Source organism: Salvelinus sp. IW2-2015, linkage group LG33 (genome assembly GCF_002910315.2).
Source record: "Salvelinus sp. IW2-2015 linkage group LG33, ASM291031v2, whole genome shotgun sequence".
NCBI lineage: Eukaryota > Metazoa > Chordata > Actinopteri > Salmoniformes > Salmonidae > Salvelinus > Salvelinus sp. IW2-2015.
Genome location: NC_036872.1, coordinates 11,566,716 through 11,584,106, shown reverse-complemented (window position 1 = coordinate 11,584,106; position 17,391 = coordinate 11,566,716). Strand labels below are relative to the sequence as shown.

At 39.9% G+C, this 17,391-nt stretch overlaps 1 protein-coding gene across 4 annotated transcripts; it reads right to left on the bottom strand.

Moving 5' to 3' along the window:
* Positions 1-989: 989 nt before the first annotated feature.
* LOC111957915 (LIM/homeobox protein Lhx2) lies at positions 990-10,283 on the bottom strand. Of its 4 annotated transcripts, XM_070436880.1 has the most exons (6): positions 9,519-10,282; positions 9,023-9,185; positions 7,359-7,561; positions 6,591-6,961; positions 3,468-3,670; positions 990-2,962 (listed from the first exon to the last, which is right to left on the bottom strand). In XM_070436880.1, the coding sequence occupies exons 2-6, from the start codon at positions 9,140-9,142 to the stop codon at positions 2,681-2,683; spliced, it is 1,179 nt and encodes a 392-aa protein (XP_070292981.1). In that variant the 5' UTR covers positions 9,143-9,185; positions 9,519-10,282; the 3' UTR covers positions 990-2,680. The 4 variants fall into 4 exon arrangements, with proteins under 4 accessions (XP_070292981.1, XP_070292980.1, XP_023834782.1 ...); XM_070436879.1 differs by having other exon boundaries at positions 6,591-6,958; positions 9,023-10,283; XM_023979014.2 differs by having other exon boundaries at positions 9,023-10,282.
* Between the last annotated feature and the right edge of the window lie 7,108 nt (positions 10,284-17,391).

Here is a 17,391-nt window from a genome sequence, read left to right as displayed (position 1 = left end):
AGTCATCTCTCGTTGAATGACAACAAAGACTTTATTGAAGCATCCCTACTGTTGACTAATCACCGACGAAGGGGCGTAGACTTCAGCAACCGACTTTGGTTTGCCTCAAGAAACATTTGTGTGTGCCCAAACAACTGAAAAAACCCTTACCGAAGTCCAAAATGAACAAAATCGTCACAAAATGTCATCATAATATATGCACGAACTCTTCCGAACTGTTTCGGTTGGGAACCATGCAGACACCTTTAGTCAGGCTCGGTGTGGATTTACAATCAGAGATGAAATTCCTCATATTATTAGTTTCAGCTGAACGGGCGGTCACTGGTACCATGAGAAAATTGAACACATATTGCCCCTGCTGAGAGGGGAAAGCTGCCCACAATATTTTTTTAAATGATTTCCAACTACAATCAACGGTCTCTTGGTTAGAGAAGCTTGTTTTGCTGCTATTAATAATGTAAACTTTTCTGGTCCACACTGAGTAGGTGTTACTATGTTGGTTTACTGTTGAATGTTAACGGGTTGGTTGACATAGTGTGTACAGCAACCCGGGTCACGTATGGTAGCACCACCAGCCTGTTGATATACTATAACTAGGAGCCAACATGGTGGATACTAAGTGACCAGTTTTACACCAGTCAGGGGCTTAAAGGTTGGTCCAAACCGTGCCTTTATTTTGAGAGTTCAGGGCAGATCTTCAACTGTCTGTGGCCGAGTAAATCCCCTAAAAAACATTAGCTCATATAAAAGCCAGTCGGCCCTGGTCTGAATAGTTATGTGAGCAGGCCTCGCATGACCCTCATTTCTGCAATTCCAATAATGGTTCTAGACTGGATCTGCCACACTAGCACAGAATCCCTGGAATGCTGAAAGGAAGGGAATGCATATGTAGAGACAGATTTGATCCTATGACAATACATCTACAGTACCACCATCCACTACAGTAGATAGATGACAGACCATCTCAATATGAGGCTTTAGTCGAGCAATGCAAAATAGGTTAGTGCTTTTAATGGTGTAATACAAAACTCACAGACGTGAAGGAACAAATTTGTAAGGATGACATAAGTTATAATTCATTTTTTATATTTCTTACAGAACTGAAGACTACATCGAAGGGTCAGGATCTGTACAAGAAGGTGCAGGAAAACAGTAAGTCCTCAGTCAATAACCATACATCATTGGAGACCAGTGGCTGGTACAGTAGTAGTAGTAGTAGTAGTAGTAGTAGTAGTAGTAGTAGTAGTAGTGTTTGAGGGATGAAGGTGGAAGGAACCGTATGACTGCGTATTCTCACTCATAAACTCATATTTTTTTCCCTATGAGTAAAATATCTGGCTTGTGATACTGTATACAAAAGGGAAACTTAAACATTTGTAGCCAGTTAACTGTTGTTTCATGTAACAGAATTTGGAAGTAAATGGTTGCACAACTTAAACAGAAGCCCACAATTAGAGCTTATGATAATTATGGTATTTACTGTAACACAAATATAAATAGCTGGCCTTTTCTCTTGGTTGGACATGACACGCTGCCTACACATATCATGCTACATTGTGTCTGATTAAAGATACACTTGAAAATAGCCTTATATTGGCTTTTAGTGCTTCAACTCCTGTTGAGGGAAACATAATTTTGACCAATTGCAATTCAAAGAGGTTGGGATGCCAGTGTGTACTGTATGTCACAGCAGTATTTAGCCAGCAAAACCATCTTCATTGATATCAAGTTCCTATGTAAATGAGGTATAGAATTGTTGTTCTTGTAAGATAAATGCAAATCGTAAGATCACAATATTTCAAAACAAAACTAGCTTTCATTGGCTGTTTCATTTCAACCTATTGTATGATATCATATGCCAGATCTGTGTGTGTGCGTGCGTGTAAACATGTAATTTTTGATTTATTCAACAACAGTTAAGACCACAAACCCACACAGACACACACACACAGACACATGCACCAGACACACGGAACACACACACACATTTACTCCTATACTCTTGATCCAAAATACTCTCTGTTGGTTCAAAACATGTGTATCTATCTGATGTTACTGGGAGAAATAGGTGTGGATATGTTGGGGCCAATTGAAGATAAAATGGAGTGTAAGGCACATTGCAGTCTTAGGATATCTTAGCCTGTGTTTAATCTCAGATTTCCCATCATTTTACAATCCTTCTCAATGTTTCCTAACACTGACTCCTGTACAACAACATAAATATTGTGCTGGAAAAAATGAATTTCCAAAATTAAGCAGTTTTTTTTCTTTTCCCCAAGTTTCATTCTGTAAACACTGAAAAATGCAAATCAAGTCTCTTCAGTTCTCAACAAAACAACTACAACAACAACAACAACAGAATAACAACAACGGTTCCTTCTGCAAGGCTTTGCAGCCTCACTATGCAAATATTCTAAAATGGGCTCAGAGTAAAAGTAAGAGCATTTTTCCTTTACCTTAATTTTACTAGTCCATTCAATGTCTCTGTCAAAGGTCTGTGTTTAGGTTCCGAGTGGACAGAGTCGAGGGGGGGGGGGGGGGGGGGGGGGGGGGGGGGGGGGGGGGGGGGGGGGGGGGGGGGGGTTCGGTTCAGGGGAGAGGCTGGTCAGGGTGTTTGCTTAAAGGGTTGGGGGCATCAGAGGAAGCTGAAGGGGGCAGTCTGTGAGGGAGGTGAGGGGTGTCAGAACAGGCTGGTCAGGGTGGTCTGCGATGGGCTCCTGCACTCGTGAACATCCATGCTGCCAGACACAGAGGTTAACACGGAGGTGACGGTGGGCATGGTGGGGTTGGTCAGGTCCGTCAGGGTCGTGGGTGTGCTGGAGGGGCTCATTGAGGCCTCTGAGGCGGGGCCAGAGGGTGTGCCCCCCTGCAGGGTGGAGCCGTCTGAGGTCTTGTCCACGCCCGTGTTCTCCTGTCTCATCAGGTTCCGCCGGAACTTGGCTCGAGCATTCTGGAACCAGACCTGTGTACCACAGCAAGGCAACATCGTTGCGACTGTTAGTGATGGAACCGTGGGGAAAAGACAGAGGGAAGGTTTCAACTGGAATAACAGGCATGAAAAATAGAACGCATCAAAGCAAAATGACTGCTTTGTTTTCTGGGAGCGTTAATTAAAGCGGAGCGATTTTTACAGAATTTTTGTTCAGAAACCTTTTTGTCTCATTTTTTTCTTCAGTCCCCTAGATAATTTGCTGTCGTCTTTGTGGAAATCAAGCACTCTCTGTTGTGCTTCCCCGCTCCCCATGATAAACAGTACAGACTGTTTTTACTACTCCCACTCCTTACAATTCCTATCTGGAAATTTAAATAGAAAAATGTCCCTTTGTTACTCGTTTAATTCCAACATCCCATTATTCAATTGTATTGCCATCATGATACACAAGAAAAAAATGTTTTTTTCCATTTGTGTGTAGTTTTTCTCATTTTGTTGAATGTGAGGAACAATACAGTGTAGGTGTGTGTCTAACCTGTAGTACACGCTTGGTGAGGCCAGTCTTCTGGGCTAGCTGCTTCAGGTCCTTGGCATCTGGGTTGTGGTTGATGGCAAAGTAGGACTTCATGGTCCTCAGCTGGTGATGTTTGAAGGAGGTCCGCATGCGCTTGGTCTTCTGACTGGAGCTGTAAGAGTCCCTGTCCATAGAGTCGCCGTCGTTCTCATTACAGCTGAGTGCTGGAGGACACCACACACACATACACACACGAACACACAAACACACAAAAACACACACACACAAAGATTAGATGTTGGTTAGTCCACCTGAACATGGTGTTTCATTCACAAACAAGTGGATAAGTTAAACATGACCATGTTATGTATTTTTCTACATTATGTATTGAATTGATACATTAATAAAATCAGCAACATGCTGGCTTATATGCAGCCTAGCAGTGAGTGTAGCTGGCTTTTAATGCCATGTTTTAAAATTGGTTTAGTAATGAAACGTTGGGTAGAGAGCGTGGAGAGGAATACAAACATGAAAATCGTAGGTATAATTGAACAGTGATTGTAAATTCAACCACAGCCTTACTATTGAACAGCAATGTCTAATAAGGCCCTTAAACCACCCAGTACCATAATCCAAATATTATATTATATTTGTAACATATTTGATGTATTTGTGATATTTGTATATGTCAGTGTTAACATGAACATTGACTTCTAATGACACATTTTTAGGGCGATAGCCAGTGTTACATTCACATACATTAAGCAGCACTCACTATATGGTGTCATAGGCGGGTTGTGTAAGATATCAACCAATTAAAATATGTGCATGTGAATGACTTTCTGGCTAGTATTGGCAGGAGTGTCTTTACACGTAGAGGTCTTGCGCTGTGAAATATGCATGGGCAGTTCGCGAAATAGAAATGCCATGAATTGAGTTGAAATAATAAGCACATAAAACGGGTAAAATAAAATACAAAAATAGTCTAATTAATATAGGTTGATAGTACTACTACTAGTAATAGGCCTACTACTACTAATAATAATAATAACCCTAATTGTGTGATGGCTGTTGTCATATTAATTGTCATATGCTATATTCTGCCCTAGATAATCAAATCGTGGACGCAAAAACATGACACATTTCCATGACAGTATTTTCTTGGCAAATGCTTAAGTGTCGCTATCTATTCATAACAGTTCAGACATATTCAATGCTGCATACAATAAATATTAGTCATTCAAATTTCTCAGAATAACACTTCAGACAATAAACCACAAACACCATACATACAGAAAAAGTATTTATCTTTCGCAAATTCTCAAAAGCTATTGATAGGCTGATGAGTACCTTTCTAATAACAGCTGGAAATAATGTATAGGTTTACTTGTGCAGACCACAACACACTCAGAAACCTATTAGATGTTAATTGAAGCACAACGTCGATTTCGTTTGTGAACGATTGTTAGGTGACTTTAGTCAATAGCCTACTTTAAATACGTTGTTTATTCATCAAATACAGTAGGGTTGATCTGTACAGCAGTCAGTGGCCCAATCCGTTAACAGTAGAGGGCAGTAGCGGCCCAACCACCTCCCCTTCTCGCTTAGATGTTGTGAGACAGACTGGATGAAAAAGTATGGTGACTCAATCAGATGATGAACCATGTGGAAAATCTTCATATGACCAAGTGAATGATGACACACGGGCTAGTGATGCGTAGGCCTAAATAGAAAAGTGATTTTATATACGCCTATTTGAATAGCCTGTAGGATAATATCCTGAAGGTAGATCGATTCACCTTGCCCTTTGTCAATGTTTTATTCTACGATTGACTTATTTGATGAAAGCTGGATGGAATGCACCTGAAAACAGTTTAATAACACAATAACTGACGGCAATGTTTCATTCCCAAGACACAAATGTCGATACAAGAAGACAATTATGTTTATTGAAGGGGCCTTCTTGATGATAGAAATTATTTTGCTGTTGCAACAACTGCTCATTGGCCACAACCACTACTGGATAACTCGTCAAGTCTCATTGATCTCTTGTAGTGCACCCCCATCCTGGCCCCGTCCCAGACCAACCGGTCCCCGAGTGCGCAACGGGGCGAGAAGGGGAACTTTAGACGTCTATAGAGCCTGACAAGTGGAAAATGGCTAGGGCGAAAGCCGGAACTTCAAAAACATTTTTTAGAGGACAGGAGGAAAAATGTTATGGATAAAACTGCCCTGCCACACACTGTTGAATTGCAATTGAATTGTAGAGAGAGGGATTTCGGATGAATAATCGGCAGCAATTTGGTAAACCACCATGTTATAATTTCGTCTGAGAAATGATGTCAAATGTGTGTCCAACGACAGTGTAGCCTACAATGATGGTCACATTTGGTATTTACTTTCTCCAGAGCACAAATAAGATATGCAATATTACAACCCTTTAGGCTACGATACTTTTCTGACATTAACAAAATCGGAACGTCCATGGAGGTAAAGAACATGATTGATTAAAAAACAACTTTGTATAGTAGAATCAAATAATTGGCTACGTGTCTTCTGCTATAGGCCCCATGTGCCTTTTAGGCCTAAGAAATAATAGCCTATAGCTTAAATCAATGAACAGAAAGAAGTCATTGAAATATTGGTTTGAAAATATTGGTTGCAAAAACAAAAATATCATAACATCAATTGATTATGATAGCCTATTTAAATCGTTAGAGATTAACTGATGCAATGAAGAGGGCGGAATGTTTTGCATCTCTCTATTTGAATGAGAAAGAACTGTTACGATTGAGATAACAAACACATTAGCCTAAAAGCATGCAACATCTATATAAAATTGTCGTTGTATCGAATGTAGATGATATATTATTGAGAACAAGTAAGTTACTCTATTTAAATGATTACCATGCTTAAAATCATTCGGATAAAGACTCGCCTGCACTTTTAAGTCCCACCCTTTAATAATTGTTGGCCTGCGTTGTTAATAGCAGGCCTTGGCAATAATTATAAATTGCAGAGTGATGTAATGTTGTCATACGCAATGAAAACTTTTTGATTAGGGGGAGTGGCCATTGAGTCAATATGGCGTTGTTCTGAAAAGAAGGCCTATATTAAATGGAAATGTTATCACTGTAGTCTTACCGGCATTGTAGGCTGCTAAATCTGCTCCTGGCCCGGGACTTTTCCTTTTCCTGGGCCGCCCTTTCTGCACAGTCCCCACGCCGTTGAAGTAGGATAGTCCCAAAGCGTTGGCAGGTCCCAGTCCTTTGTGAGAGGCTACATCCGCATGATTGAAATGTGTCTGATATTCCCCCTGTATGAGATTTTCAAAGTGCAGCCGACAGTACACCAGACTGTCTTTCATGCCAAAGTGGTCCCCAGTCGTTAGCATCTTGTTGCAGGATGTGCAGGTGAAACAGTTCAAGTGGTACACCAAGTCCCTGGCCCGCATCACCATCTCTGAAGCCGAGATCCCGAGGTGGCACCGGGCACATCTCTGGACCGAAAACCTTCTGCAGAGAAGACAGAACCTAGTCAGTGCATGGACACATTTGGATTAGATGTGAATTAGGCTTAACCACGTCAATTAGTAGCACATACAGTACATTGGTAGCTATGTAAGCCTACTCCAAGTCCCGCTTTGAAACAGAACCATGTACAGTACTTTGAAACTCTCACACAGGCCATATGTAATGCGTTTTGCGCAAGGGCACTTTTAATGTTTTGTCGAAGCTCTGTAGTATGGCCACGCTATAGACTACATTAAAGCCTATTATATGGTGCTGTAATACCCAAATTAAATATCACCTGTCCAGGGGTGACTGTTTTTATGGAAAATCTGACTTCAAACGTTTGCTATTCTTCATAACCACCAAACACTTTTACATTTGGCGGAGTTTATGGCGTTACCTGTAATAATCTTCCTTGCAGTAGATGCTTCCGTCTTTACTGAAGCAGGTGAGCTCGGACTCCAGGTTGAGTTTACACTCGCAGCATTTGAGACAGCGCATGTGCCATTGTTTGTCTACCGCGAGCAGGTAGTAGCGGTCAGCAATCTTCCCGCCGCAGCCCGCGCACAGAGCCACCCTGTCACTGTTCATGCACTGCATGTTCTAAAAGACAACCAAACAAACACAAACTTAAAACACAGACCAACCACATGTCATCAAACACCCATATCGAAATAATATATCATTTCCCGCCGGAAGATATGCTCCTTTTTATCAGATCTTCTTTTAAATATGATGTTTTGCACGAACATATTGTAATATCTGACTGAGGGCATTGCAACGCATAATACAGTTATTTAGTCTAGAAATGAAGGAATTTTTTTTTCACATCAGTTAAAATATGCCAGTTTACAGGCCTATAGCTAGGCTAATTGTATCCTATTCTAGACCAAAGCATACCTTGTTATAAACATTTTGGGCATTTCAAATGAAACATTAATCCATAAACAACAACAAAGCACATGTTATGTAGCCTGTAGTCCTCGAAATAAAACGGCTTACTCGCATCAAGATTTACGATTTCAGAAATCCTAATCAAATCAAAACACACTTACAAACACACACACTTCATTATTTTTAGGCCTATTCTCTAAAATGGTTTTACCCTTTTAAAAAGTTTCATGAAAATTATAATTTCTTAAACACTTTTGGGACAATTATTATTATGAGGGGGGGGGGGGGGGGGGGGMTCACCTCACCTAATGTAATTTGTCTTAAAACTTTGATTTGGCTAAATCCACAACAAAACAAGGAAATGCACCACAATACAAATACATTATCACATATAGCCAAACAGATCAAAGATCAAACCACTTCTACCCACCCATTAGGCCTAGGCATAAAATATAGGCAACAAAGTGAATGCCAATGTTATAGGAAGAAGACCCCCCCCCCCATTTGTTACTAGTCTAACGAATTCATTTGTAATTTAACTCAAGTTCCATTTTATCAAACAAGATTTGAACACATGCATGTTTTAGTCTAAAGGTAAAACATATCTCTATGAAGTGTACCTTTATTTGTAAGGAAACAGTAGCATATAGGCCTCATACTCATTTGCACAACGAATTGATGAATGTGTAATGTTGTACAATTTCAAAAGTAGAAAATTATGAAACATTCATTTCATTATGGTGTCGTTTAAATGCACAACATATCTAACACCAGAACAATGTCATGCTTAAAAACACTTGAGCGTGCATAGTAAAAACATCACTGATATTTGCTTTTAACAGATTAGCATATGCCTATGAATTTATTAGCCTATTATTATTAGATTACGCTCAATTGTTTTGTGATAGAGATTCAAAATAATTCCACAATCATACATAAGACCTATTAAAAATAATAACAATAAACTCAAAAAGTAAGTTATTTCGTAGTCCAACAAGTTTTAATAGCATTTCTCAAGTCTTTTTTAATATCCCAAGTATGATTTTATAGTGCACTGCTCCTGCATTTTGGGCATCAACGTTTCGCTGCTCATTATGATATTTGTACACAACTGCTCGCTATACTCTCGATTGCAATCGCCCCTCAGCGTGTGGTTGTTCAGTTGCCTACCGTTTCAGATTCTCCCATGTCTATAGCCGAACTGATAGCTGCGGATTCGCTCTTTCCTCTCCGCTCCATTTCTTCCACAACACCGTGCATGTCGCCTCCAGGGAGTCCGTGGAAAAGCATCGTTGCCGCAGAGGGGATGATATTATACGTGTTTTCCTCAGATCTGCAACCAAAGATTTCCATAAGACGCAAACCTAGCCCGTGCATTGGCAGTCAGATTATTTCCCTTCTTGGTGTGACATGTAAGAATTCCGGGTCAGAAAAAAATGTGAGGCAAAAATGGACACGTGTTCTCCACACTATCATCTGCCAATGGAAATCATCATCCGAATCTCTGCATCTCTCTCTCATAGGCTATAATTCATTAATTAAAGTGACGGAATCCGTCGTTTTACTAATGCTAATTAATTATATGCAGCATACCAATATATTATTCCATTATCATGCGGGAAGAAATGCCATTTGCTAAATAATTCCTACGGAATTAAAAACATACCAACTATCGAAGCCCCGTTGCATGGGTCTGCTACTGGTCCCTCCTATTTCTTCAGAGGAATTTGGATTAAAACATTTTGCAGGGCATTAGTAAACGAATTAATTAGTCCTTCGCCGACCAATACTAACTCGATCAATGGACACTGTCGCTACTTTTATTGGAATCATCTACTCCGGCATCACTGTAAAACTAAAATGATTTCCACACGAGTCGAAGGAATAGAAAAAAATCAAGAACACAACAGCGTCTGAGAATGTAGGCGCGTGCATCTCCATGTAGCTGCGTCCTCTTCAGTTTGTCACATAACTAAAATACACTGTCCAAGTTGGTGTTAGAACAGCATTGATGTTATGAAAATCTACATGTAGCCTATGCTTTTTAACAAAACAAAAGCTATAACTCGTTAGCAATTTTAATTTTTGTTGCTTTTGGATCCTGTTGGAGGTCTGAGAGAAGCTGTTTTCCTTTAGTAATTTTTTTCTCTTTGCCAAGAAAGATGCATGTGAGTAATCGAGAAGGAGGAGTCGACTAAGACTATACATTAAGACTCAAGCAGGCAGCCCCTATCACTGTTCCGCGGTCTCTGGCCTTGAGATACACTCCTCGCCTTTTCTACAGGGACCCTTACGTCACGTTCCACGATTTATGTTCATTGGTTCTTCAACATTGTCGAATTCCTATTTTACTGCTGTGGGAGAAGTATGCAGAGTATTCTTTCGTTGGTTGCCCATGTCATGCTGTTTGGACGCATCCTTTCTGTGACTGCTTCTGATTAGATGTCTGGATACCTTTAGTTTAGAGCTTATCTAGTCTAAAACAACATGGAAAGAAGAAGAAGAAGAAGAACGGGAATATTGATTTGACAGTGTTGCAAAGATTTGAGTGTGGTTAAAGGTGATTTGTTGAACCATTGTCACATGACGTTCATGCATATCTCTCTCAATTCAATTAAATTCTCTCTCTCTCTCTCTCTCTCTCTCAATTCAATTCTCTCTCTCTGACCCACCCTGACCCATTTAATATATCTTTATGTCTTAATATTTCATAACATTTAACAAATTACAGCTTACATGATCTCCTGCATTACTTTCTCTATTGGACCATCTGTTCAGACTGGCGTCTGAGACACTATGACTTTATTCCATCATAGGGACTCAATGCATTCTGCGTCATGGGGACCGCAGGAAGCACCAGACAACTGGTTACACAATACGCTGACAATAAGTCATTAATACCTATTCAGTCACTCCCGTTTCAGCTCCTGACCGACATCTGAGACAGAAACATGCAAGTCACATGTTGTTGATTGTGTTCATTCAAATATAGGCCTGCCAAGCACACCAAAATGAAAGACAAATGCTTGGGATAAAGTGCACAGGTTGTATATTGTAGTGTAAGAAGACGTTCATTGAGCAATGAAATAAATAATAGTCCTTTGAAAGGAAGGTTCCATCACGGTGATGTTGTATAGATTTAAATGTTGTGTTCGATTTGTTTAATCTATATCCTCCCTCCTCTCCCCTGTAACTATTCCCCAGGTCGTTGTTTTAAATGAGAATGTGTTCTCAGTAAACCTACTGGTAAAATAAGGGTTCAATGAAAAGAGTATCATGTTACAAAAAGCAGCAACATAAGCCTTTAATAAGGGCAAATTGATATCACAAATTAAGGCCCGTATTGAATCGGTTTAATCCATACAAAATAAATCAAATCAACAACAAGTTCTCACAATAGGCCTCCAACTCAGAGGCATTTTTCTTCAGTCATTTAAAAACAACAATTTGCCCGTGTCAACCGCATACATTCCAAAATGTGTGATATAAAGTGAACAAAATCCACCTCGTGCAGCGCGAGTCATTTGGGTTAAATGAAGAATCTCCCAAATTGAAGATATGTCTGTTCTAATGACACACACTTCAATATGAATGATTTCAAAGGAACTCCCGTTTAGACTCAAGACTTCCCTTCTCATTTCCTCCAGTTGCAAACCAGTGTTGCGTGGTGGGTGACGCTGCTGTCCCTGGCCGTAGTCTAAGCCTCTACTACGGATCCGCTCTTCTAATTAGCTATGTGATCTTAATTGGGAGGGGAGTTTGGACTTCGTCATCAGAGGAGGACTTGCCTTGTTCAGGAAAATAATGGGCGACAGAAAATCCCTGAGATGTGTGTGAGAAAATGACATCACAGCCATAGAATTGTGTTTCTTAAAACAAGGACACTGTCAAGACCTAGGCACACTGTTCCCCTTTGAAACCATCACATTTTATAGAATAGCCTATTCTTCATCGATGGCAAAGGAAACGACAAGAAATGAAATAGCAGGGCACTAACTTTTGCCCTTATTTGTTCGATTTCTGTCTCAGATTTAAACAATGGCAAATCCACACATATAATAGCTTGTATGAAGAGAGTCCAGAATCCACTTAGCAGAAAACTTTATCTTTCTAGCACTCCCGACTTTTATGGGGAAAACAATAGTCTTTATATATTTTTCCAGGCTTTATCTTTCAACTTTTAACAGCTACTATATAGCCGTCAAAACAGCAATAATGACATAGGCCTAATAATCATGATTATGATAATGTCATTAATCATAATATTATAGTAATACAAATATTGTTACCTGTAGGCTAATTAATGATGATAAAATTATCACTACACTATTTCACAATTAGCCTACACGTTTGCCTCATATTTATTTACCTTTCCCCCATATCTCCAGTCAGTTGTAGTTGCATATAGGAAGAAACGCTTGTGGTGGCGGGGGTCTTAAAAGTAGCATAGCCCATAATAGCCCATAATAACCCATAGCCCATAATAACCCATAGCCCATAATAACCCATAGCCCATAATAACCCATAGCCCATAATACCTGTTCCTTCCAAGCACAGAAAGCCTGCGTTGATTTTAACGTTTTATAGCACAAATATGAAGAGGCATGTTGAGCTCATAAATCCTTATGCAAATCAACCCCTGTGTAATACCCTTAATTGAATACATGCATATTTATCATCTGCGTTCCCTGTCTGGTATAATGCTGCTGTCTTATACATTACACATTGTCGCACCGGGCATGTCTGCGGGCGTGTATGAAATGTGATATTGCGATTATGTTTATTTTCAAGCTCAAATCGTCTCAATAATAAGTCTTATTTTATTAAATGGGACTTGACTTCGCCAGGTCTGCCAATTGTTCTCTCTCGTGCTCAAAAACCAACTTACAATCTTGCCGATTTCTTATGAACATTTAGGACGTTATCTTGCTCTGTTGTTTCTCCAGCAGACATACTGATTTTAACCTTCCTCCTCATGCGTCTGTGCTGTTGAAGTCAAAGTCAATAAGGTTGTTTCAGTCGTTGACTATGGAACCAATACACCAGAGCATATAGCCGTCTTTTGTCTAAAGACTGCTGTGTCGGCAAATCCCCTGGTGACAATTATTTCAAGGCATCATCAAATTGACAACACTCCACGCACATTTCTTCTCATTTGGCTGGGCCTACACTGGATTCGTGACATGCTGGAATATAATATGCTGCTACGAATCACTTCCAACAAACTCCCAGTTTAGTAAACCGACCATCATCAATCTTTGATATAATATGAAATGGCACGGAAACGCTGTTTATCGTGTTGTAAGTGTGAATACACGCCTCATAGTGGAAATTTTCCGCTGCTGCTATACAAGCTTTGGAGGAGTGGGCTAATATGGGACTCGATTTCATGATATCAAACGATTCCATTGATGTAATGAAATACACTTTCATGTTTCATCTTCTTCTCCCTTGCATGTTCATTTTGTCACTCTCCACCTGCTAGTAATCTAGCTAGCAACTTCAAAATGTCCAAATAGCTCTCTCTAAACAGGTGATTTATTGCCAAGTTTGGATAAATTCCATTTAAATTAGCCTACAGTTAATTCCAAATGGGGGTATACTTTTGAAATTATGTGACATTTGAAATTCATGAAATTCCTGCTTGGCTAAGATTCAAATAGATTTTTCGCAACCTACTAATTGGCACCAATGATGAGTGGAATTTTGTGCTAATGATGGTTCATAGGACTAGGTTAGTGGTTCCACATTGTTTATGAAAAGGTTACAATTATTTTGGCCCCCAAATTGTATTTCCGAGGCTACTGGCAGAGAGTGGCATGGTTGGCTACTAGTCTGTCATTATAAAAATACATTGAAAAGCAGTGGGTTTTTTTTCTGAATGTGTGTTTTTATTTTATTTTACATGAAATATGTCAGTAGACTAACGTTACAACTTCACAAATGGTGATAATAATCATAGCAATCATAAAATAATATTTTAAATTGATATTCAATGAAATAATGAATCATATCATTACAAATGTTGATTAATTCATACATTAATTAGCACGCAGGGCTTGTTTGATACTACACAAGGCAAAATTCACTTAAAGATGAATGCACATAGCTGCTCTTTCAGAGGTCTGGGACACGAAAATGAACACCCTGCGCCAGGGGACCTTGAGTGCACCTTGACAAACACTTCCTAGTTTCAGTATCCCTTCACGAAAAGTGTTGGAGAAAACATGAGAGAGTTAGTTATGTTTAACACAATTCTAACGGGAAAAAATGCATGAAACTGGCACGTCAAGTTCAATTACATACTATCTCCCACCAACACCATATAACCTCACAATAAATAGCCCCATTACAGAGCAATACACACGTTATTTTCTAAAATACTTACAGTATAGCCAAGAGCATCCAATTAACTAAAGCATTATTAAAGTAGTTAGTTCAGGGTGGACTTTGTTTTTAAGAACTTAAAACTAACTTTGACACTTGGTTGAAAGACCATAGGGAGGGGGTGTTCTATTCTGAATGCTGAGGCAGCTTCACAGATTACTCCTGGTCTCATAATGATTTCCAAATGGGCAGCCATCAATAACACAATCTGCATTTTGTGAAAAACATCTCCCTTGTAAGGCTCTGGTATCTTTTTGATCTCTGTCTATTTTAATTGTATAAAGGTATTAAGAAAGACAGCATCAGTCCAGAGCTAATGGGATGCTGCTGGATGTGGGGAGGGGGTTATATACTCTCAGAGGAGAAGACTACTGTAATTAAGAAATGGAACAAAGCACAGGAGACTAAAAACACATGAAAGGGAAAAAGAATCACCTAAACCTAATCAAGACGCACACACACACACACACACACACACACACACACACACACACGCACGCACACACGCACGCACGCACGCACGCACACCTATTTTACTTGTATGTTTCACATGTCGTCACTTTGGGCGTAATAACTTGACCAAAGTACGAGAATTGTGTGAAAGTTCAGTCAAGTAATATACGTATTTCTGTGTAATAAATCAATTATCAATGGAGGCTGAATTACTTATGACTGTGATGTGCCTGTGTGTGATTACAAGGAAAGCATTCAATGACCAAAGAAATGTGTCCTCCTGTCCCTTTCTGTTAATGACCCATAGAAACTAGTTGTTCTGTCCCTGTCTGTTAATGACCCATAGAAACTAGTTGTTCTGTCCCTTTCTGTTAATGACCCATAGGAAACTATTGTGTTCTGTCCCTTTCTGTTAATGACCCATAGAAACTATTGGTTCTGTCCCTTTCTGTTAATGACCCATAGAAACTATTGGTTCTGTCCCTTTCTGTTAATGACCCATAGAAACTAGTTGTTCTGTCCCTTTCTGTTAATGACCCATAGAAACTATTGGTTCTGTCCCTTTCTGTTAATGACCCATAGAAACTATTGGTTCTGTCCCTTTCTGTTAATGACCCATAGAAACTAGTTGTTCTGTCCCTTTCTGTTAATGACCCATAGAAACTATTGGTTCTGTCCCTGTCTGTTAATGACCCATAGAAACTAGTTTTTTCTGTCCCTTTCTGTTAATGACCCATAGAAACTATTGGTTCTGTCCCTGTCTGTTAATGACCCATAGAAACTAGTGTTCTGTCCCTTTCTGTTAATGACCCATAGAAACTAGTGGTTCTGTCCCTGTCTGTTAATGACCCATAGAAACTAGTGGTTCTGTCCCTGTCTGTTAATGACCCATAGAAAACTAGTTGTTCTGTCCCTTTCTGTTAATGACCCATAGAAACTAGTTCTTCTGTCCCTGTCTGTTAATGACCCATAGAAACTAGTTGTTCTGTCCCTTTCTGTTAATGACCCATAGAAAACTAGTTGTTCTGTCCCTGTCTTTTAATGACCCATAGAAACTAGTTGTTCTGTCCCTTTCTGTTAATGACCCATAGAAACTATTGGTTCTGTCCCTTTCTGTTAATGACCCATAGAAACTAGTTGTTCTGTCCCTTTCTGTTAATGACCCATAGAAACTATTGGTTCTGTCCCTTTCTGTTAATGACCCATAGAAACTATTGGTTCTGTCCCTTTCTGTTAATGACCCATATAAACTAGTTGTTCTGTCCCTTTCTGTTAATGACCCATAGAAACTAGTGGTTCTGTCCCTGTCTGTTAATGACCCATAGAAACTAGTGGTTCTGTCCCTTTCTGTAATGACCCATAGAAACTAGTGGTTCTGTCCCTGTCTGTTAATGACCCATAGAAACTAGTGGTTCTGTCCCTTTCTGTTAATGACCCATAGAAACTAGTTGTTCTGTCCCTGTCTGTTAATGACCCATAGAAACTAGTTGTTCTGTCCCTGTCTTTTAATGACCCATAGAAACGCTTGGTTCTGTCCCTGTCTGTTAATGACCCATAGAAACTAGTGGTTCTGTCCCTGTCTGTTAATGACTCATAGAAACTTGTGGTTCTGTCCCTGTCTGTTAATGACCCATAGAAACTAGTTCTTCTGTCCCTGTCTGTTAATGACGCATAGAAACTAGTTGTTCTGTCTGTGGCAGCAGCAATAAGGCCGGGTGCAGGAGGAAACTAGAATGGAGCACAGCACAGGAAGAAAGCCATGAAGAAAGCCATGAAACACACCAGGTCTGACTTACATCAGGTCAGTCAGCCTCAGCCCTGCCTGGACTCTGAATTCATTAGTCTACAAGAAAGAGATAATTCAGTACAATATTAGACAGAGAAACTCTAGTGTAGTACTAGAATAAGCACACTCTCTCCGTCTGGCCCCCAGTGTGTTATCAGGACCATTAAATATTTCAGTCTTAATTTGAGTATGGTGTTAGGATCAGTGCAGCTTCTCAGTCTAAACTCCAGTTCAGTATGGGCCAAAACACTCTCTCAGTCTAACTCCAGTTCAGTATGGGCCAAAACACTCTCTCAGTCTAACTCCAGTTCAGTATGCGCCCAACACTCCTTCGTCTAAACTGTAAGCTTTATTAGGGCTTGTCCAACATCTCCGCTCCAATCGTCTCTGAAGATACACCTTCAGAACCCCCCCCCCCCCTCAATAAGCCATTTTCAAAGACAACACAACATTTCAACATCAGAGGGATTTCTGTTTGAACTTGTATTACTGGCACTAACAAATGCAGGGTAGACAGACATACAGACATACAGTGTTACTTGAAATGGACTGATGTACAGACAAACAGGCTTAACTACGTAACAGAGAGAGATAGAGACGGGTTTTGTTTCAATCATTATAAGATGTTGTGCTCTTGCGATGCCTCCAGAGCATGGCTCTGGCTCTCTTTAAGGTCCCGTGTTTAAAGAAGCATTAAATAATCTCTCAGTGGGAGGAAGTTAAAAAGACTTCCACTGGTAGCGCCCTGACCAAAGGCTAGGCTGTCTGAGCTCAGACACAGTCCTGCAATGGATCTCTGAGCATCCATGGGAGTTTTACATACACTATATATACACAAAAGTATGCAAACACCCCTTCAAATTAGTGGATTCGGCTATTTCAGTCATACCCGTTGCTGACAGGTGTATAAAAT